Here is a 23384-nt window from a genome sequence, read left to right on the forward strand (position 1 = left end):
GTAGTGCTTTCTGTGTGGGAAGTCCTATTACAACACCATCTTCTCAGTTTCCTTAGCTTGCCAAAAAATAATTTCAGCTGAGAATTTATATTCTCAGTATGTATTAGGTTTTTTGCCTTGAGCATGCAAATATTTTGGAAGTTCATGTCACTTCTAAGAATGATATCAAGAATGCTGAAGGTGTACCTTGTGTTCAAAAATTGGAAGTGTTTTTAATTACTCATGGTGTCATAATACTTTTGATTAAAAGGTTGACATTTATGTTAGATATACAGGAAAAAGTATGTCTCTAAACATTTTACGTGCTTTTATGCATGTAAGCAATTAAATGTCACAGAGACTTGCCATAGTAGGGGGTGCACAGTTGAATATTAAATGGACTATTAAAATGTTTCAGTGCAGGACAACAGCTTTCTGTGCCTACCACAAAACTATCCAGCTTTACACCATCGTATAGCTAGATTCTACTTTCTTTGTCTGATTTATGCATTACTAAATGCTACTTCAGTTGATTTAAAAACAATGCAATCGCCAAATAAGATCATTTTTTGTAACTTTTAGCTTATAGAACAGTTGAATACATGAATTTTCAAAAGTGTATCTTAAGTTGATGTATGTTGGTTGACCAGAAAGTCAGGTGAACTTTAAATGCGTCCTTTTTATCCCATTGAAGATGGTGAACTTCCTGATCTTGACTACCTGAGTACCATGACTCACATTGTGTTGGTGGATCTGGACAACTGGGGAAGCTTATTCTCGCAGCTGCCAGCTAACCTGAACCAAGGGACATTTATCTGGGGCTTTCAAGGTAAAAAGTGGTTGAAGAAAATAGGAAGATAAGATTAACAAGTCTACACAAATACTTGAGCAGAGATTCTTTGAATCTGAGAGAATAAAGAACAGGAACAAGCAGCCACTAGGGCTTCTTAAGTCACAGTGTCAGAGGCACCATGTAATAGAAATGTTCTTGAACTTTTCTAACTCAGTCTTAACCTCCTCTGCTCTTATTATTCCTTGTAGAATATTGTTCCAGAATTGCTGAATGGTTTAGGAGTCTTTCTGGCTTCCCTGTTGAACTTTCTTAGGCTGTGTCAGCCTAAGAAAACTACTAGGTTTTCGTAATTATCAGGACAGCCATAATACTCAGAGACTATTTTCTTTCTAAATCCCAAGTCCTTGTCATAATGTTCTTTTACTTTTTAGTTCTAAAAGGCATGATTTTACGTTCTTGTACTTGAATTTTGTTCTGTCTCTGGCTTGCTCCTTAAGGATGTCCCTGGTCATCCTGTACATCAGTATGTGTATCTCACATCTGGAAGGTACCAGTAGTGGTACAAGGTGATTGATGGAACTTATTGTTATGGGTTTGTAAGAAAACTCTTTGCGAAGTCTACCAATAGCATCCCTTTAACTTGATACTTTTCCTTGCCTGACTATTCTTCAACCAACCTCTTGTCCACCTCAGGCTTTTTCTACTGGTTTTCTCTGTATCTGCCTTTATAATTATTTTGCCTATGGTACACTGGATACTTCAGTAAAGTCTAGATAAGGGATAGTTTCAAAATATTTATTGCCTGAAACATAGGCATCATCTTAACAGACTTGTAGGAATTGGCAGGTGTGTTTTACACATAGTAAACACCATTGCACTGCACTACTTCTTTATTTAATGTTCTTTATTATCTCTTCCTTTAAAAGATAATCAAGAACATCCTGAAAGCGGAGAGTTTTCATGCTGCTGAGGTTGGACAGAAAGGCCTGTTGATGCCTGAATCACTTTTTTTTTTTTTTTTCCTCTTAGAAACAGGTATTCCAGTTAGCTGATGAAGGCAGAGCAAGTATGTCTGTTAATGTAAAGTGTAAGTTCTTCAAACAGTCAGCTGTGCTCCTGGACCTGTAGTCTAATGTCTGGTTGTTAGGAGTTTTGGGGATGAATCCTCTGGTCTTCTCTGTTAAAGTGGGTTATGCTCCTGAGTTTTGTGTTCTGCTCAGGCACTGCTTCTGTATCATTACCTGTATTGTCATTACCTAGCCTTTGGCCTCTCTGTACAGTAACAGTATTCTTGCGCACGTGCTCATATGCACACAAAGCCACAGAAAATACTGATTTTGAGGGTTTCAGTTATACCTAATCATCCTGGATTTCTATTTCATCCTTGCTACCTGGCTGCTCCATTTATTTATATTCTCTTTTCTATATGGCTGAAGAACCTGTTGTTTGTTCTTACTATCTTTTGTGAGGTTTTGCCCAGCTTGACTTCTGGTCAAATTTCATTTCACCTCTGCACTCCTTGACTTCTAAGGCTATTGTGATTTGGGGTTTGGTTGTGGTTTTTAATTGCTGAAGATTTGTTGTTTATTTCTATAATTATTCAGTCCACTTGGCCTTGGAAAAACACTTTTTTTTTCCTTTTCTTTTTCTACAGATAAAAATAAGAAACTATTAGGAATCTGACTTGAAGAAATGTCAGGCCTGTTTGACATCTAAAGTCCAAAGCTACTCTGTTTGGGTTTTATAAAGAATTATTTAGCAAAGAATAATTTTTCACAGTTATGTCAAACTTTTCCCACTTGAATTCAGACACTTGCTTTCAGTCATACTTTGTTATTCTATTTAATTTACTCAAAACTGGTTTGTCATTAATTGACCCAAGCTTGTTTGTTATGTCAGGGTCTTCTGTACTGTTACTATTTTCCAAGGTTAAAATGCCCTGTTTTGATTCAGTAAGAAAAAATTGATTGAACACAGGAATGTCTGAACTGTATTGTTGTCAGAAATGTCTCTTCTCTGACCTATCTAAGAAAGAGAAATAATCCATAGTACAGTCTTGGTGTTACTAATCTATTGTTAGCAACCTCTATTAATACGATAATCTTACCCAAAGGTACCTCTGTGCTAGTTAAGATACTGTGCCCAGGGATGTTCCAAACATGGGTGCCTTCTGGCACAGCCCAGCCCGTGTCAGTGCCACTCAATTTCTTGCTTCCCAAACCGGGTTGCTGCATGCAGGCTGCCTCGTGGGAATGGCTGCTGGAGCACTGGAACTGAAAAACCCATGCTGAAGAGTTAATGGTGATTAAAATGGGCCATATTCATATCAGAGAATACTTTAGCAGTTTATTAGTGTCAACTATATTGTTACATCTGGATTTATTGTTGTAGGTGCCTTCTCATAATAATGGTTTACAGAGTTATTTGATGCATGCTATTCTTGTTTGTTTAGCCTGTGAAAATATAGCGACATCCCTGTCTCTTCTGATTTTTTTCTGCATTTCCCAAACAACATTTCTGAATTTTTTATTATTATTATTTTTATATGATACTTCTGCGTTATTTCTGTTATTCCTATTGCTAATACAGTCTTAGCTTTGCTTTGAGTTCCTCCATTGTATTGCCCAGGCTCTGTACTGTTTCTGTTTTCAGATACTCAGTTGTTCTTCACTCATTTGTGGTCTAGCTCCCTCAGAGTAAATACAGTTCTCTCATTGTTTTCAGCTGTCCTGGTCAAATGTTTATGTTGTACATTTATGCAGCCAAAAGCCAGGGTTGGCTATTTCCCAAATAGCAGTGACCCAGGCTGTCACAACAGATGAGAACGACTTGCAAATGCTATTTTTCTCACAGATACCCCTAAATTGTTTCTGTGTAGTCTGTTGCTAAACCTTTGAGCTTTGAGATAATTTTTGATACCCTCTTATAGCCATTAGGTTGAAAAGGGCGGGGGGGGAACCAAAACCAAAAAGCCCAGGAGAAATCTACTGAAGATTGCTTCTACTTCTTTGTCAGACTAGGGTTGGGCAGGTTGGAATACACAATCCTCTGACGCCTGTTTACTTGAGCCTTAGTTTCACATGTCTTCACATGAAGTGCCATCAATAACTGCTTTCACTTTCTATTCAAATCTTTTCTTACATTCTGCCACTCTACCATCTGGCAAATAAAGCAACATTTTTTTCTTCCCCATTGCAGACCCATTATTTCTTAGCAATCGGGAATGTCATGAATTTCTTATTCACTCCCTTCAAATTGTCCTACCATTTGTTTTTCTTTTTATGTTGTCATAGTAACTGTAAGCTCCTCTGTTTTTCCCTCTCTTCTTGAGAGACTTGCTGCTCCTTTCCTTTCCCTTGCAACCTGTTTCAGCCTGGTATTCTTTTTATCTGTATAGCAGGCCTGTTACTCAGCTTATCTCTATTATCCAACTATTTTCTCAGCCAGTAACTACATGTTTTAGGATACTGTTGAGAAAATTCCTGCACTTATTCCCCCACCCCCCCCCCACCCCCCGCAGCTGTAGCCTCATTTTCCTTATCCTTGACTGCATCCAAGTGTTTGTCAGGATTCTAGCACTTGTTTCAGCTCTTGCTCCAGTTCTTGGATCTTCTTTTTAAAGAGTTCTGTTATGTGATGTGTCAGGCAGTTATAGAGTGTGTTGGAAATAATCTTGGGCATTACATTAGTACAGGATTCCTTAAGAGAAGCATTTCTGTTACTTGTACTATGTTCCCAGAGCTCCTCTGCTTCTGCACATTAACCATAACTGTGCTTAAAACTGGAAAAATTACATCTTTGTGTCTAAACGCACATGACTTCTAGAAGATAAGTTTTTCAGGATTAGAAGAGAAGTTCGTACAGAATTGAATGAGAGGCTTTGTGTAGGATCAGGCTGCCTACTTAGCTACTTTTTCCTTTTTTGCTTTCTAACCCAAGAACAAGGGTTCCTTTGGGATTTTGGTTATATGTTTATTTTAGCTTTCACATTGGTCAAAATAAATTCTGTCTTTAAAGCCAGACTTATCTTTGCTTTTGCCTTCTTGCATTCTTAATTCATGGTGGCATTTCTGGTTTGTTTGGGGGGTTTTTTGTTTGCTTTTTTCTTTTTAATTTTTTTTTCCTTCTTCACTGTTTAGGAGGATACAGCAACTGGAAACCTCCAGTGCAGTGCAAAATTTACAATTATCTTAAGAGGATTGGATGCTTCTTTCTTCATCCACGTTGCGGTACCAGAAGAGAAGCAGCAGACTTTGCGCTCTGTGTTCATGTAAGTTATTGCATGCTTTATTGTTGTGTTTCTCTACCCAGAGAAGAGTGGCAGATGATATCTGCTATTGGTGTTATGTACTAATTACAGATGAGATTCTTAGATTCTCTTTGTGTGACTTCTGTGTCCACTAAAAAGAATGATAAACCTGTGTCCTGGTTTCGTCTGGGATAGAGTTAATTTTCTTCCTAGTAGCTGGTATAGTGCTGTGTTTTGGATTTAGCATGAGAATAATGTGATAACACACTGATGTTTTAGTTGTTGCTAAGCAGTGTTTATACTAAGTCAAGGACTTTTCAGCTTCCCATGCTCTGCCAGGTGCACAAGAAGCTGGGAGGGGGCACTGCCAGGACAGCTGACCCAAACTGGCCAAATGAGTATTCCATACCATGTGACGTCATGCTCAGTATATAAGCTGGGGGGAATTGGCTGGGGGGCAGCGATCACTGCTGAGGGAACGGGCTGGGCATCAGTCAGCAGGTGGTGAGCGGTTGCATCACTTGTTTTTCCTGGGTTTTGTTTCTCTCTGTTGTTTTCCTTTTCATTACATTGTTATTGTTATTATTCATTTCATTTTATTTCAATCATTAAACTGTTCTTATCTCAACCCACGAGTTTTCTTACTTTTACCCTTCCGATTCTCTCCCCCTTCCCACTGTCGGGGAGGATGAGCGAGCAGCTGGGTGGTACTTGGTTGCCGACTGGGGTTAAACCACGACAACCTGTCACTGAATTGAGTGGAGACAGCCTGTTGAGAAGTGATTTACTTTTTTTTTTTTTCTTCTTTCCATAGGAATACAAAAGTTAGCACAAATAGGACATCAGTCTGTTGTGGAGGAGAAGGGGGCTAGTTAGGGAACGAAGAATAAAAAAACACAATTCTTACATTTTTCTCTGAAACAGAAACTGTAACTCCTGCCTCTCTTCAAGTAGCCCAAATCTAGAGCCTCTTTAAGATGGAGTTGGATGGGTGCCAGTTTCAGAGACCCTGTTGGGCTGACAACGAGCAGTGCCTCTGTTCAGTAGACCTAGGGCTCTGGCTGCACTGGGAGAGGTGCAGGTGAAGGACAGGAATCTGGGATGCCGTGGGGACTCATGTTCTTAATATAGTGCTTTATCAGTTAGATAAAACTACTTGAGAATCTAATTATATGATATAAGCGTGTTTTGCAACAGTGTTTGTATGTTACATTACACTTTTTTTATGATTCTTAAAATGCTCTGCACAGATGACTTGTTTTATGTGGAGAGGGTTCTGAAATGCTGCTTTTCAGGAATTTGTTCCATACTCCATCTCTACTGTTCTGGTAGCCATTTCCTATATCTATTGTCATATGTATAGAATAAACGCAGTGTCAAACTGTTGAAATAATACCTTTCACAGTGGTATAATGTGCATCGGACCATAAAAGCGGAGGTAAGTTGCTGTAGAAGGCTTTCCTATGATAGACCTGTCTTACAAAAAGCTAGCTAAACCCTACGAGATAAAAACATGATCCAGTTCAACACTTGTCATTTGTTTCCATACAGGCTGGCCGTCTGGATGAGCACCTGCCCAAGCAAATTCCTTTCACTGTACTTTCTGGAGACAAAAGCTTCCTGGAACTGGAAACTCAATTTAAGATGACCCAGCGGTCAGCTCGCATACTAAATCCTCACCACATTGAAGGAGACATGATGTGTGCTTTGCTAAACAGCATTTCAGATACCACAAAAGGTAGAAAGTAAACATTAAACACAATCTTTCCGGTAAACCAATAGGTCTTTCCAATAAAAGAATTGAACACTTGTGCTGGTAACACAAGCTGTTGCTTGATGCTTCTTGTATTGTACCGGTATTTCAATGAAATATAGATAAGAAAATCACTTTGCTTGGGGCAAGGTTTGAAACGAGACTTAATTAAGCGTTTTTATTCAACATGACAAGCTCTGTCCTCTCTGTATTCTTTATTATAGCAGGAGACGAACTGTTGTTTCAGTCTGAAAACTCCTTTCTAGTTAAAGAGAAGCTGTTTAGAGCACTCTCGTATGCATATTTGTCAATTTGTACTCAAATCTGCTTTGCTTGGTTTGTTCTGGGTCTGAAACAAATGTGACCCTGCTAAAGCATCATTATTTCCCAAAATATTTCTGCCTATTTTAACTCTGATTGTCCTCCCGGCTACTTCCAGTCACTTGATAAGTGTCTTCACTGGCACATGGCTCACACATCCGTTTGGAGGAAAAATATCAATGAAAGCTTTTAAGTTCTCTAGAATGCCATATTCTAATGAATGGCATGCTAAAATGATCACTAAAATATCCTATATAAAATGTTTTTATATAGGATAATCAAAGAGGCTTCAGCCAGCTTGTTTTCATGCAAAGGATACCAGAGCTGAGATGAGTTTTAATACTTCTCAGTATTTTAAAATATCTTGAAGTAAAGTTTTCCTAGAAGACGTGACATGTCTCTGTAGACACGTTATTGCTTTTCCTGGCTTCTTGTTGTGGTTTTAGGGGCTTGTAAATTGAGTGCATATTACAGAAAGTTGTTTCTGTATTAGCCTTAAACTGTTTTCAGAAAAATACACTGCTAGTCTTGATGCAGATGTATGAGAGCTATCACATGGTGCTGCTGTTCTACCGGGAACATTAAAGTGGAGTGCTAGCACTGAATAGTGAATTGGCATCGATCGATTAAAGGGAAAAAGAAAGATAGGATAACTAAATGGTTTCCTGAAAAAAATTATCTCTGGTGAGCTGGAATTACGTGCTTCTGATACCGGAAAAAGTGCTTATAGAGTTTTCTAGCCACCCCAGGCATTTGCTGGTCTAGATTTTTCAGCTGGATTATGGAGCCATACCAGTAAAACTTCTTGGTGTAGTTAATTATAGAACAGCCACTTTACTAGTGTAGTTCATTTTGCTCAAGGGGGAAGATGATTTTTCTCCACAGTTATCCATAAAGCTACACATTGAATCATTGCATTCCCACTATGAATGTTCTCTTTGTAGAGCATATTGAAATTCCTAGATTGATAGATCTCTTCTGATGTAATTATAGCTATAACTACATATTAATGTGGGAGGCTGTTTTTGCTTCGGGAGCTTTGCATATTTTTGGGAGGAAGAGTTGGAAGAGAGCTGTAACTGGCAAGCAGTCAATTTAAGTCAATTTAGTTGTAAGTCAGTTTAGCTGTAGGGGCTTCCTTTCTTTCACAGTTTGTTGTGCGACTTAATGATACGAGACAGTGAGGAGAGGGGAATGACTGTTTTGCTACGTAAGGGTACTCTAGCTCCCTGCCCTGAGTAGTTTTGCTAGTATAGCTTTATTCACTGGCGTATACTGGCTCAGAGGCGGTGACTTTGATCTAACCATTTTCTGTGTATAAATTATACTCCGTTTTTTTTTTTTTTTATATTGGTCTTGCTTTCAGAAGTTTCCTAATCTAACCCTTCTTTCAGTGTCCTTTACTACCTTAACATTTAATTTACTCTTATGGTGATGGGCACTGTTGAGAGGCCCCAAACCTTAACTTGCTGGCTGGCTGATCATTGTGCATCTCACTTAAGTTATGCATGTGGTTGTTACGGGAAAAAAAAGTAATACTTTGAGCAGGAAAGTGATGGAAGCACAAATGAGTCCTTTGGCTGTCAGTGTTCCCTGGCAAACTTCTAAGGAATAGAGTTGTCTTGAGCCATCTTTGGTCCCTTTCTCCAGTCAGTGTCAGTAGGGGGGTGGGACCCAGATAGCGAGAGCTGCCTTTGTCTCCTGTTCCTGTATTAAAATAGGATATTAGAAAATTCAGTTTTGATAATAGGCCTATGTTTGCTGCATAGTGGGATTATGTCGTTACTAAGAGTCTATAAAGTTTGTGGTTTGTTTTTGTTTTTTAAAGATAAAGTCACCGCAGAATACACACTTCACTGTGTGGCTCAGCAGCATCAGCAAGCATTTGCAAGTCTTAGTATGGCAAGACCAGTATCAGAGGGCTGAGATGGAAAGTTGTGCGGTATAACCGGTTGTCCTGTTACAGAAATGCAGCTGAATATAAGGAAATATAAACAAGAATTGCTTGCTTTGTGACTTTTTCAAGTCTATGACTATTATTCTGGAGGGAGAAATAAGTGAGAAACAGTTACCACAGAGAATTGTATTGAAAAATATGACAGTTGTTGGTATTGAATGAGCTTCAGAATGAAAAAGCTATTTCCCTGAATCACCTTCACAGAGCTATCATTAGCTTATGAGCAGCTGGGTTGTGTTTGGATTGTGGCAATCTCTGACAGTTGCACCTTGTGAACCACTTTACCATGTCAGCAGAACTGCTGTGGGAACTGTGGTACATGCATTCATTTTAAAGTAAATAAAAACAAAAGTTTCTGCATATGTTGCAATAAGATATCAACTGTATGTTACCTTAGGAGACCATTGGCTGTAGTGGATACATGAATTTCCTTTGAGGTATGAAAAGAGTAGGCAAGACATTTATTCTTATTTGCTCTCTGCTGCTGCTAAACTTGAGCTCATGAATACAGAAGGTTTTTTCTTTTATGCTGAAGGCACAACACATGATGGGAGATTCATGCATGTTAATGGAGTGGTTTGAGAAGGGTAGAAGAGTTTTCAATGTCTCCCTTTGTAATTCCTTTGCAAAGAAAAGTTTGTAGCATGCAGAAAACCATCATCATTCCCTTGTCTATGTCTTGATGCTTGGTATCTAGTCATGACAGTACTGCTACAGCTTATACTTTTAATGAGTGCTGGACAATGTTGAGGGCAAAGCTGATGGTAGGTTAGGGGTCATCATACCCATTCTGATACTGACAGGAATGCCACAACTTCTTGGTTGACAAAAGTGATTTTTGTGTAAGTTGATGGCTTTAGCTTAACTGTATTTCTCACAGTCATATTCAAATGAGATCCTTTATTTACTGAGCTCTTAAGTAAAGCAGACTTTTTTAATACTAAGAGGACCAAATTTTTGGAGTATTTCTTCTCCTTTCTTTTAAAGAGCCAGGCTGTCTCATGAGACTGTCAAAATCAATGGTGTAGTGATGTACTATGTTGTCTGCCAAATAGCCACTGCGCTTCTTTCACTGGCCCAAAAGGTTCATTTCTACTGTGCTCAAGTGGAGTTGTCAGCCTGCATCTTCAATCTGCTACTATTGCCTGAAGCGTTTAACTACTACTGAATGCAGCTTCTGTGAGAGTTTATATTTGGAAGAGCAGGATTTCAGTTCATTTTGATGGATACTGCTAAGCTTCCTAGCTCCCATTATCCCAAAAAGCTTTTGGTTTACATACAGCCAACAAAAGAATTTAAGAGGACTTAAGAATTAATTTACAGAAGACATCGAGAATAACTACTTGCCTTCTCAGTAGTCAAGTTTTTGTGGGTGTTGAGGTCCAATGTGAATACCACATCTGACCCCAGTCTCTGCTTTTTCCGAACCTTCAGTTAACAGGGACTGCGAATGACTGAAGATAGGTCACAGCCTCCAGCCCCCACTGTCCAGAGAGACTGAATGTGAAGGGCATGAGCATCTGCAGTGTGATGCACCATGAATGAATGATAGTTACTCTAGTAAGAAGCTATTCCTTTATTTACACTGTTATTACAGTGGCCACAGCCTATTGCAGTAGGGAGTGATAAGAAAGTCATCCTTGAGCTGTAACCTTGTGTTTAGCTACAGCAGGAAGTTATTATTGGCTTTCGTATGTCAGTGGCATCTCTTGTGCGCATTTTTGAATATATGTATATGCCCTAAGGAGAAAGCAATGTATTAAGACCTAAGATAATGAGTCTGAACAAGAGTTGTACCCAAGTGGATGAACTGGGAAGACCTTACCACTCAGATCATAAACTAAACCTTGAGGATTTTTTTGTAATCTGGTTGTGAATTTTAGAGAGGTGTCTAAGATGAAGGTTAAATGAAAGTCTGAGTGACCATCATGGTACTGGCCACAGTTTCCAAAAAATGCAATTGGAGGAGGGTAGGGAATTGAGAGCTTTAATTTTAATTGTGCTACACTTGAACGAACAGACAAATGAGCATCTGTAGGCAGAGATATATAGAGTGAAGCTCTAGTTTGCATGAAGGAAGAGAGGTCTTGTGTATTTGTGAACCCTCAGCAGGGAGCAGCTGTACTTGCAGAGCTGTACTTTACAGATGATGCTACCTTAATGAAGAAACAGAGATTAGAGCAGTAAGTACTGGGGAGGATCCTCCAGGGACGTATTGAAGAAGGAATAAAGGAAAGGATTCTGGAAGCCAAGGAATGGTATTTTAAAGGCAGCATGATCACACATACTGAACATGATTGCTAGCGAAGGTAAGGGTGGGGTACTGATCTTAAGGTTTTTTGGCTAAGTAGTTACTAGGATCCTGAATGAGGTAACTTTAATGGTATCCTTAAGGTAAGGTAGCACTAAAACTTCAGACATCAACTGTAAAAGGAAAAGGGTTAGTGGTTGGAGAGACAAGGAGTTAAGCATGATATTAATGTCACTGTACATTGGGGTGGGAAAGAGGCAGATGAGATTGGGAATTACTGAAAAGACTAAGAGAAGGAGCATCGTAGGAGAGAGAAGTGGAGGTAGGGTGTGAGACTGTACAATGTGTGAAGTAGTCAGGAGGTGTGTTAAGTTGTGCAGCAAGGGAGGAGGACTAGGGCTGGGGGAGGGAAATCAAATCTCTGGTGAGACAGAGAAACTGTCTGGAACTGGAACTGGTAAACCTGATGGAAATTATTAAGGGGATGGTGGTAACTAGGGAGGTTGCAGGAGAAGAGGATCAGATATAGGGGCGGAATTATGCTTAGCTGTGTGGGCAACTAATCCAAATTCAAGCTGTGGTGCTTTGATGTCAGGACAGTGGGTGGCGCTTGCATTCTGTGAAAGTTTACCAGTTTCTTCCCAGAATAGGTTTCTATGAAAGACTCATGAAATGTCAAAAAATCACTGTATTTGCTCCTATCTATAGGGTTAATCTTTCTGATCTCTGAGCTCCATATTAATCCAGAATTTGCTTTCCTGGTTTTTTTTGTTCTTCCAGCAGGAATTTGGCAATACGTGAGGACAATAGTGAGCAGTAGGATTTCTTTGAGAGAATAGGTACAGTCAGAGTTTCTTAGCTGTTGTTTATTTAACAAAATGTACTAGAGAAGAGGCCATATCTTAAGATCTCTTGGCTGAGAGACTGGGCAACTGCTTTTCCTCTGACTCCAGAGGAGCTGGGAGCTACAGAATGTGCTAAGCATTTTAACAAGAGAGACAGAACATGCCTGATTTCTCCAAATTAAACATTCTCATTTACTCTTCATCATCAGAAGATGCCAGCAGTACCAGGAGTATATGCTGATGAAGTGTGGGCTGGATGAGCAAACTGTGATGTAGATTGAAAACTGGCTGAATGGCCAGACCAGAACATGGTGATCAGTGGCGTGAAGTCCAATTGGAGGCCAGTAACCAGCTGTGTACCCTAGGGGTCAATACTGGGTCTGGTCCTGTTTAATGTCTTCATTAATGATCTAGATGGTGGGGCAGTGTACCCCTCAGCAGGTTTGCTGATGGCACAAAACTGGGAGTGCAGCTGATACACCAGAGGGTTGTGCTGCCATCCAGAGGAACCTTAACAGGGGAGAAATGGGCTGACAGGAACCTCATAAGTTCAACAAGGAGAAGTGCAAAGTCCTGCACCTGGGGAGGAACAACCCCAGGCACTGATATATGCTGACCAGGGGTCAACCAGCTGGAAAACAGCTTTGCAGAAGAGGACCTGGGGATCCTGGTGGACACCAAGTGGACCATGAGCCAGCAGTGTGCTCTCATGGCTAAGAAGGCCAACGGTACCCTGGGCTGCATTAGGAGGGCTGTTGCCAGCAGGTTGAGAGAGGTGATCCTTTCCCTCTACTCAGCACTGGTAAGGCCATAACCATAAAGTTCTGAGCTCCCCAGTGCAGTATCTTTTTGGTAATATTCGGAAGCTGTCTGGACATAGTCCTGGGCAGCCGGCTCTAGGTGATCCTGCTTGAGCAGGGGGGCTGGACAAGGTGACCTCCAGAGGTCCTTTCCAACCTCAGCCATTCTGTGATACTTGCATGGAGTATATTCTTAACTGGAATGCAAGATCTCCTTGAGAGCAGAGTTCAGTCACAGGGTACAGACGCTACAAGCAACATTAGATCAAGCACAATGACCTGTCCCATGTGGAAAAGCAGTCTGGTGTCTTCTGACTTGAAAATGCATCTGTTCAATCAGTTGGCCTTTCCTTCTCTTTGGTTGACAAGTGATGAGTTCCACACTAATAGTTCTTGCTGTCTAGCCCCTAAAGGAAGCTGAGTTTCTGTCCCCCACCCCCTTATTTGTTGGAGCATTTCTGCCTAGGATTTTTGCCTGCAGACAGCTTTTCTTCTGACTGTTACGATCTTATTCCTGATTCCCATAGAGCCGTATCAGAACATCTTAAAAGTCTCATCTTTACTGCTTTTGTGCCTTTAGTCTTTGCTCTGTGTAGGTTTGGGGAGGGGGGGGGCAGGGGGGAACACTGAGGACAAGCATAACCATGTTTTTGGTTTTGGATAAGGAAAGTCTCAGTATAATTTGAAATACTGACAAGCCTTTGCATGAAAAGCTCCTAAATAAGATTTGGCTCTTTGTGAGCCTCTTAATAGGTTAACTTTCACCAACTCGAAGATTTTAGAGAATCCAGCAACTGCCTTCATGGGAAGTTGAATGTGCATTAATACAGTTAGGTAGAGGGGAGACAAATCTTGCAAATAATGACCAGTGAAGGCGGAGTGAAGCTCATGAGACTTTTAACATGCTTCATAACCACATGTGACCCCGAGCCGATTTTTTTTCCCCTTAAACTAACAGATCATCATCAGTACTAATTGTTTTCAAGTTTCATAGTGTCTGGCAGTGGAATGGTGTTGTCTTCAAGTATGCTTTAAGCAAACCTGTTCTCTGTGATGTTATAACTATCAAGTAGTATTTAGTTATTGCACATCAGGGATAAATCATGGGGCAGGCAGCTTGTTTTAAAAATGTTTAAATGTTTTGCATGCCAGTTTGTATATACCTCTGTTCAAATACAAATGTGTGCCCCATGTTATTACAGTGGTGTAATTAAGGTGGTGTGACTAGCAAAACATTTCGGCAAGATGGGGCCTGCATTAATACATAAGATGAATCCTAAACTTTCTTAATGAACTAATAATTCTATCTACAAATCCTGTTTTAGCATTTATAACTGTCCGAATTGACAGTAGAGTCAACTTAGCTGCTGATCTGCTGTATTCTGAAAAATGAGTGTCAAGTTAGCCTGTTGCCTGGGTCGGGGAAGCCAGGAGTAAGCAGGAAAGTGCTGTCCTCTAACAGCGTGTCAGTGGGTTGCCATTGTGGCTGCTTCTGTGGTGAATGCTAACTGACTCTATAAACAGTTCCAGGAAAGTTGACTTCTTTAGATCATATCTAAAAGCAACTCCTGCATTTCTGACTATTCCTATCCTCTGCTGTTTAACCATCTAGGTAAGATACTAATCAGAAGAATATTGCTTTGCCCGTTTGCCAGCATCTTCTGTCAAGTCGCCTAAAAAACCCCCACAAACCTTCAGAAAAGTGCTCTTAATGCATTTTCATTTGAAATGGTAGCAAACCAGAGACCCTCTTGTACTTTGCCTTACTGCTCACAAGAACTCAATTCTTCCATTATACTTATGCCAAGAAATTAGTTAGGGAGTGATTGCTTCAACTGTTAGACCTCTAGGTACAGGTACAAAACTTTTTAGAGCAGTCTGAGATGTCTTCTGGGTTAGAAGATTGAAAAGATGGTTAATAAGGGAGAAGCCACTTGTGCAAAGCCTTTTCTTAGCACTTTTTCCTCCCTTTCATAAGTGATTGTAATGACCTTTTTTTTGGTTGTGTGGATTTTTCTTTCTTTTGCTTTGTTTGCTTGGGACGATGATGTAAAAAATAGTATCTCTTCTGCCCAGAAATAGTAGGCAGCTCCAAAAAGGCTTCACAGTCAGTCTGCCAAGTGACTGGAGAAAGACCATTTTAACTGCAGTGTATATCCAGCTATTTCTGGCATCTTTGTGGGCTCCTGATCTCTGATACCAGCTGTTGGAGTTTGTATTCCTGGAATTGGGAAAGTCAGCAACGTTGCTGTTCAAACAAGGTATATGTGTCAGAGGTTTGAAAACAAATTTTAGGAAGTGTACTTGTCACTTTGAATATCTAACTTGGGTCATTTAAAATGCCAGAAGTGACAGAGTCAGTAAATTAGATGGTCATATCATAAATCATAGAATCGTTTAGGTTGGAAAAAACCTTTAAGATCATCAAGTCCAACCGCTAACCTGGCACTGCCAAGTTGGAATGTTCTTTGCTGGTAAACGTAATCAGAAGTACATTTGCGTACTAATAAACAAAATTGCTTTAAGGGAAGTGCTTCTGTTGATATGACCGTAGGAGACCTAGTTGATTGCGAATACTATAAGACCTCATTACAGGGATTATCTCCCAAAATAGCAATAGCCTGCAGCAGGAGAATGAATACATAATGTGACTCATTGACTTGTTTATTTTTTAACCTGTAGTTTACTGAGACTCTGTTTAAAACAAATGAAAAAAACCCAGCACCACCTTGGGTACACCAATCCTTACTAGACACTTCAAAATAAAGCTGTCATTCTGGAGCTGGAAACCAGCCTCATGAAGAGCATTATTTAGAAAGGGAAAGGTGGTGGAGTTTTGGCTTAGCTATGATGAGTTAGCAGATTAAACTAAGTGTATCGACTTTTTTCTTCTGTGAGACTTGAACATCTGCTGAATTGCACTACTTAGTTGAGTTATAGCACTCCATTGTTCAAATGGAGTATTTAGGCAACAAAATACAGCTAAGATCATGTGTAGGCAGAGACACACTATAGCATCTCTTCCCATAATTAAATCCTTGATAAATTTTGTAGAAAGTGAGTCATGTCTTTTTTTCATAACTGAGTATTACAAAAAAGCAAATGCAGTAGACACTAACAGTAGCTTCTACACCTATTATTTCTTGTTACCACTTTAAAATAATATAAAATTGAAGCAGTCTGCCTCTAGATTTTGGGGAGAAAGGGAAGAAGGTAGGTGAAAAACAACTGTCTCTTGAGTTACTGTCTTAAACTACTACTATAATGTATTTGTATCTTGATTTTTCAGATCGTAACAAGTGTATTTCTTCAGATCCAACCTACAGTGTTGTTACAGTAAGACAAATGCAAGAGGGGACTTAACTTTTTTTTTATTAGAAGGAATGTAATTTATGTTTCATTTGTGCATTTAAGGTTCAGATAGCGAAGAGGATGAAGATATCAAACTAACAGTGAAGAGGAGCTTAGAAGAAACAAAGAAACAGGAAGGTCTGTTAATTTTTACTTTTCTGTGTTGTCGTGGTTTAATTTCAGTCGGCAACTGAGCACCACGCAGCCACTCGCTCACTCCCCCCCACCCGGTGGGATGGGGGAGAGAATTGGAAGAGCACAAGTTAGAAAAAACTCGTGGGTTGAGATAAAAACAGTTTAATAATTGAAATAAAATGATAATAATAATATGATAATAATAATAATAATACACAAAACAAGTGATGCACAGTACAATTGCTCACCACCCGCCGACCGATGCCCAGCCAGTCCCCGAGCAGCGGCCCCCCCGGCCAGCTTTCCCCAGTTTATGTACTGAGCATGACGTCACATGGTATGGAATGTCCCTTTGGCCAGTTTGGCTGTGCCCCCTCCCAGCTTCTTGTGCACCTCCAGCCTTCTCAGTCGGTAGAGCATGGGAAGCTGAAAAGTCCTTGGCTAGTGTAAGCATTACCTAGCAACAACTAAAACATGGGTGTGTTATCAACTTTGTTCTCATCCTAAATCCAAAACACCGTACCAGCTACTAGAAAGGAAATTAACTCTATCCCTGCCGAAACCAGGACAATATCCACCCCTTATTCTATACCATCTGCGTCATGCTCAAGTCTCATATTTTCCAGCACATTTTCATTAATCACCACCCCTTTTTATATATATATACACACACACACAGAGGTATCATTCCCTTCGTCTGTGGGCCATCCCTCTAAAATGTTCGGTGAGTTCATTTAGTCCATGACTTCGGGCTCCATCTGTCATAATAATCTTTCAGGGTAGGAAAAAATGGAGATGGTATGTGGTGTTGGATTGTTTCAGGTTGAAGTCAGTTCTGGTACCATCATCACTGTGCTTTGCTTGGTTTCACTGAAGTTATTCTTCATTAGTCTGGGTGATTCTTATTGTAATAACATTAGTATGGCATATAATATTATTAGTATTATTAGTATATCTGTGTATTATTAGTATAACTATTATAACTATAATTAGTACTTAACATCACATAATTCAGATCATTGGCTATTCTCACCCAAAATCAAATCCCCTTGAGGTACACATCGGACTTCCCCATCCTTCCGCATTATCCACCAAGTGCACCCAGGTCCTTGAGCAAAAGCAATCCCACGGATGGGTCTGCCTCTGCCCGAGGCAGGAATAACCCAGACTGTCTTCCCCAGCATAGTTTTTACGTGCACTACAGGGACTTTATTCCCATCTACAGTACGTAAAAGTTCTGACTGGGCAGGGCCTGCTCGATTGGCAGATCCCCGAGTGTTGACTGACCAGGTGGCCTTTGCTGAATGCGTATCCCAATGTTTGAACGTCCCGCCACCCATTGCTCTCAGTGTAGTCTTTAACAGTCCATTGTATCGTTCAATTTTCCCAGAGGCTGGTGCATGATAGGGGATGTGATACACCCACTCAATGCCGTGCTCTTTGGCCCAGGTGTCTATGAGGTTGTTTCGGAAATGAGTCCCATTGTCTGACTCAATTCTTTCTGGGGTGCCATGTCGCCATAGGACTTGTTTTTCAAGGCCCAGGATAGTGTTCCGGGCAGTGGCATGGGGCACGGGATATGTTTCCAGCCATCCGGTGGTTGCCTCCACCATTGTAAGCACGTGGCGCTTGCCTTGGCGGGTTTGTGGGAGTGTGATATAATCGATCTGCCAGGCCTCCCCAGATTTATATTTCAACCATCGTCCTCCATACCAAAGAGGCTTTAACCGCTTGGCTTGCTTGATTGCAGCGCATGTTTCGCATTTATGGATAACCTGGGCTATAGTGTCCATGGTCAAGTCCACCCCTCGATCACGAGCCCATCTATATGTTGCATCTCTTCCTTGGTGGCCTGAGGTGTCATGGGCCCACCGAGCTAGAAATAATTCACCCTTATGTTGCCAGTCCAGATCCACCTGAGCCACTTCAGTCTTAGCAGCCTGATCCACCTGCTGATTATTTTGATGTTCTTCAGTGGCCTGACTCTTGGGTACGTGAGCGTCTACGTGACGGACTTTTACAACCAGGTTCTCCACCTGGGCAGCAATATCTTGCCACAATGCGGCAGCCCAGATGGGTTTGCCTCTGTGCTGCCAGTTGCTCTGCTTCCATTGCTGCAACCACCCCCACAGGGCATTTGCCACCATCCATGAGTCAGTACAGAGATAGAGCACTGGCCACTTTTCTCGGTCAGCAATGTCTAAAGCCAGCTGGATGGCTAAAATATGCTGGGCAATCTTGAGTAGTTAAGAACACTGAGTTATAAATAAAAAATAATTTCCTAACCTGAAAAGTATGCCAGCAGACTCAAAATCTATTTTATTGGTGCACCACAGGGTATTGTGCAATTAAAGACTTGACTGAGCTCGCTTTGTACAAGTTTAATATGACTGTGTTGACTCAGAGTAGAACTACTGACTAAATAGTTGAATTTCTGAATAAATAGTTCAAAATTAGGTATTATATCTCAACAAAGCAATCTGGTCTCCTAAAAGAGCTGTAGGTTTATGCATAAGTTCAAATCAGCGGTACAGCTGTCTGCTCACATCATATCTTCCCTTATTTGAAATTGTTTTCATCCTTTTGCTGTTGTGCTTAGTGGTGGTGTTCATACAATGTAGTCATTAATTTTTGGTGACAGACTACAGTGCACTTTGAAAGTAATTTATTGTTTAAAGGCTTGACTCTGCCCTTCCACCTGATGGAAATAAAATGAACTAAAAATATCAATAAATAATTTGTACAAGGTCAGTGATAAAACTGATAACTGAATCTTATATTCCCAGAATTTATTCAATTATAAATTTACCAACTGTTACTAAATATTGTTATTAAATGTCCAACATATTCATCTACAGTACTGAAAGTTTGCCACGCTCAGGTCCCCCTAGCACTGGGTATTGCCATTGGGGATTGCAGTGGCGTTTGGTGCATACAGGAGGTCCCAGTTGTGATGCTGCAGTGCTGAAGGCATCTGACCTTATGAAGCAGCCTGGCTTCAGTTGTGTTCACTGGCTGCCTGCATGGTTAATGGGAGTTCTATCATGGGGTAAGAGGGAGTGAGGAGGCAAAATCAACCCCAGCAAAGGGTAAAAAGGAAAAAGCACTAGCAACTGCTGGAAGAGGAGAAAGCAAAAAGGCAGAAAAGGCTGCTTCAGCAGCTCCAGGGAATAGAGGACAATCCAGGTATCATTGTGGAGCTAACTGCATGCCATTAGCAACACAGTCACAGTTTGGACCTTATTCTTGATTCTTGCACATGCTTAGTGGCTAATTGACAACATGTGTTAATGCAAGCAGTTGTCTGCAACTGGCTTTCTGCTTTATTTTGGTTTCAAAATTTCTTTTTTGTTTTTGTGACCATGTAATGTTTTCCTTTCAGTAACTAACTTGCCTCTTTTATCAATAGTACCGGATGTTACAGTAAAGTCCAGGTGAATGACTATGGCTCTGCTGACATGAGAGAGCATTCATTGATACTATTTCTGTTCCAAATCTAGGCCTTGCATAAAACAGCCCAACAATAATTGAAGTTTTAAAATCCGTTATGTAAATATATATAATTATTCTGTTTCTTTTGTCATAAGAACAAACAGCTTTTTTATAGGATGTGCTTGTGTCCTCCTAAAGCAGAAGATGAGTAATTCAAGAATGACAGCGTGTCTGAAAGCTGCTTTAGTTTTTCCTACTATACCACTGGTATCAATATTTACTGTACATACAAACCTTGTCTAACTTAAGATATTTATTTCACTAACACCGAACAGTTAGTGTCCAAAACAACCTAAATGTAATGCAGAAACGGAGTTTCTTTTTTGAGTATTATGAAAGGTGTTTAAGAGAGGTTGTTAACAAGTCAGATGAGTGCAATGCAGTCTTCCTCCCCACCATCAAAAATGTTACAGTCCTGATCCAGACTATTCTTACTGTTGGTAAGACTTTTTCTCTACTTACGTCTAGCCTTCCTAGTAAGAGTGACAACAGTGGTGCCAAGTTAGAATGTAGATACGGGAATATCTATTGATAAGGAACCGGAATGAAAATACTGAAACCTCTCTGCTTGTTTTGTGTGTCTGTCTTTTGTGTTTTAATACTTTATTTTCCTTGGTGCATACATATGGGTTCTAATCTTGGTATTATTTTGACCAGTAAATACGTAGTTGCGTTGCACTCTTAAACTAATCATTGGGCTGCCCCTGGTTAATACAGTGGAAAGTTGTAGAGGTTGCTCCTATATTTCAAAGTGTTGAAAAGATAGCATAAGACAGAAGGAAGGGAAAATACTTTCATTCTGTTTCTGTACCTTTTTTTGCAGTCTGCTGACATTGCCCATGGAAGTAATTTGTTGCTTTATGTAATAATATTAATGTAGTTGTGTTTATGACTAGTTATCAACTGTAGTTTGAGATTACAATCGGGTTTTTGTATTTATACAGAACAAGATGCAGAATTGGAAGAAGCTATCAAGAGAAGCCTTGAGGAAATGTAAATTAAGATACTTCAGTACACTAACACCATGTCATCAGAGCTGCTCACAAAAATGGAAGCTTGTTCATCTATTTACAAAGGTTCAGAAATACCACTTCAAAAACACGTCTGTATCTTGAATTATTAGATTTATAATCTGATGTCCTCTGTCATGCTGATTAACAGCTGGAGTTTATGGATATCCGCTGCAATATATTGTGTATGATAAAAAAAAATTTTTAAGCCTTTCCATATTCTGTTTCTAATGGGTGACTAAGTTTCTCCGGTCTAGCTGTGTAAGCTGTTGCCTAATTAGTAGGCTGGTCTTACTAGGTATTTTGGGGTTTTTAGTTGTTGTTCAGGGTTTTTTTGAAATTTTCTTGTATTTAATTTTTCTGTCACACAATGTCATTGTCTTTATTTACTTTTTCATGTGGTCTTTGCAACAGATAAAAATAGTAAACTCCAATTATCTCAGATTTGCCTAGCTAATCTTGTTGTAAAGAGAAGCTTAGATCCCAGGTTTATAAATTCAACACATGGCCTAACTCTTGCCTGTGGCCAGTCTCACCTCATAGACCATAATTTTGTCTACGTCCTGTTTGCTATAAATGTCAGAATCAGGACCACAGGCTGTACAGTTAGTTTGTTAGCTTTATTTTTATAAACGTGTATGTGTTTTTTCAATAGTAGCATGGTAGTGTTGGATTTGATGGCTTAAAGTTTGACGGGTTCGGTTCCTCTCCCTGATTGGAGGCTGGAACAACTTTTTAAGGGAACAGAAGCTAAATAAACTTTCTAGTTCCTGTTTGGAATAGATGTGAGAGAATTTAAGCTGTACTATTCCTATATACTATTGTCTTTGCTCCCTTCTGTTGATGAAGAGGTGGCCTTGGATAAATGAATGTAAATGTGTTGATTATTTTTGTACTGTCCTTATTTTAAGGTGAACAATTATTTGTGTTTAAAATTGTTATCTATGCCACTTTCTCAGTTTCTTCATTTAAAAATACCTATGCAAGCTGTCCAGCTTTACCAGTCTATTATACTTCAGTTAATGATTGCTGTCAATCAGTAAGAAATCTCAATGTAATAAAATGCCAGCTTGATTTTTTTTAATTATTCATTAGCCTGTGAGTTTGCTTCTAACTGCTGTAAATCTAAATATTTATTAAGCAAACAAATACTTTTTGTGGAGAGTAAGACAAGGGGAAGGCTAGATTTTTCTCACTCTCAATTCCAAAGAGTCAGAATAACTACTGGTGTGTCATCATGGTTAGAAAAGCTGGAAAACTGGCACTGTTTTATTTCCGATCATGATTCCGATATAATTGCTACCTGCAAAACAAATAGAATTAATGAAGAATCTAGTGAGTTATCTCAGTGCTCATTAGCAATCATTGAACTTGAAGAAACTGTTCAAATGCCAGAAAATAGTTTGAACGCTTCCAGTGCATTTGACTCTTGACACCCAAGTGTTACAGAGTGAACAGGATCTCTTAATGTTTTTTCCCTTGTGCCTGCTGCTTGCTTTCCCACTGCAAATCTCAGATTAATCACACTGCTGTACAAATCTGGGTGTGTAGTTCATACTGCTGCTGAGGAAGCCTTAATCTGGAAGATTTTGTGTTGCCTTTAGCTACTGACTCCAGGTAAACCAGTTCCAGAATTTTTCACACCAAGTTCTTCTAATAAAGGGTGGAATGAGACAGAAAACAAGTTTCATCCTCAAAACCATCTCGGCCCAAGTTATAGAGGCTTTTGGGCAGGTTTTTTTTTCAGTGCAGACCCTAAAGTTGCAAATTCCTTTCACATGAAAAGATGTTTCAGCTTGAGAAAGTTCTTTGCTTGGCTCAACAAATGTTTAAAACCTGGGTAGATGGTCTTCTCCAGAGTCTGCTATGTTAGATTTTGATCATGTGCTTTATTCCTCATAACATTTTATTCTGTCATAAATGTAAAGTTTGCTTGTACCTGATGGGCGATGACTTAATCAGTTGCATTAAAAAAAAAAAAGCCATGTGTGCACACATTCTCTATACTTGGAGCTCCAGTTATTAAACACATCGTGTTGGCCTCCTCATCTGCTTACCAAAACAAGTAGCAAATCCCAACCACTGCTGCTGTGGCTTTTATAAAACAGCTAAATAGAGTCTCTGTATTCTTTTTATGTTAAAAGTAGTCTCCAGAATTAGCGATGTCTTGAAATTCGGCCTCATTTTCTTTGGTCTCTTTGAGGTTCTCTTAACTCTCTGAAACTTTTCTTTGCAAAGTTTTCTGCCATCACAGGCTTGTGATACTTCTTTCTCCAGAAGAGCAGAGAAAATTGGATTCTTAAAACGCTGCGTGTACAGACATGTGACTTGTTACCAACATCTCATGGTACTGCACCTTGTTCTTCAGCTGGAAAGGGTGTCTTCTAAATGGTTCTGTTTCAGAATTTAATGTTTCTGGCTGGGGAGTCTTGTTTAACTGGCTGAAAT

At 39.8% G+C, this 23384-nt stretch overlaps 1 protein-coding gene across 1 annotated transcript in view; it reads left to right on the plus strand.

Annotated features, from left to right (window-relative positions):
• The window catches only part of ZNF451 (zinc finger protein 451), a 48233-nt gene extending 25302 nt beyond the window's left edge, over nt 1-22931 (plus strand). Inside the window, exons 11-15 of the mRNA XM_076332978.1 lie at nt 674-808; nt 4912-5042; nt 6573-6759; nt 16363-16437; nt 20871-22931. Coding sequence (XP_076189093.1) covers nt 674-808; nt 4912-5042; nt 6573-6759; nt 16363-16437; nt 20871-20923 — 581 coding nt within the window. The 3' untranslated portion in view covers nt 20924-22931. The remainder of the gene's footprint in view (nt 1-673; nt 809-4911; nt 5043-6572; nt 6760-16362; nt 16438-20870) is intronic.
• The last annotated feature ends 453 nt before the right edge of the window (nt 22932-23384 follow it).

This window comes from Aptenodytes patagonicus, chromosome 3 (genome assembly GCF_965638725.1).
Source record: "Aptenodytes patagonicus chromosome 3, bAptPat1.pri.cur, whole genome shotgun sequence".
Lineage (NCBI taxonomy): Eukaryota > Metazoa > Chordata > Aves > Sphenisciformes > Spheniscidae > Aptenodytes > Aptenodytes patagonicus.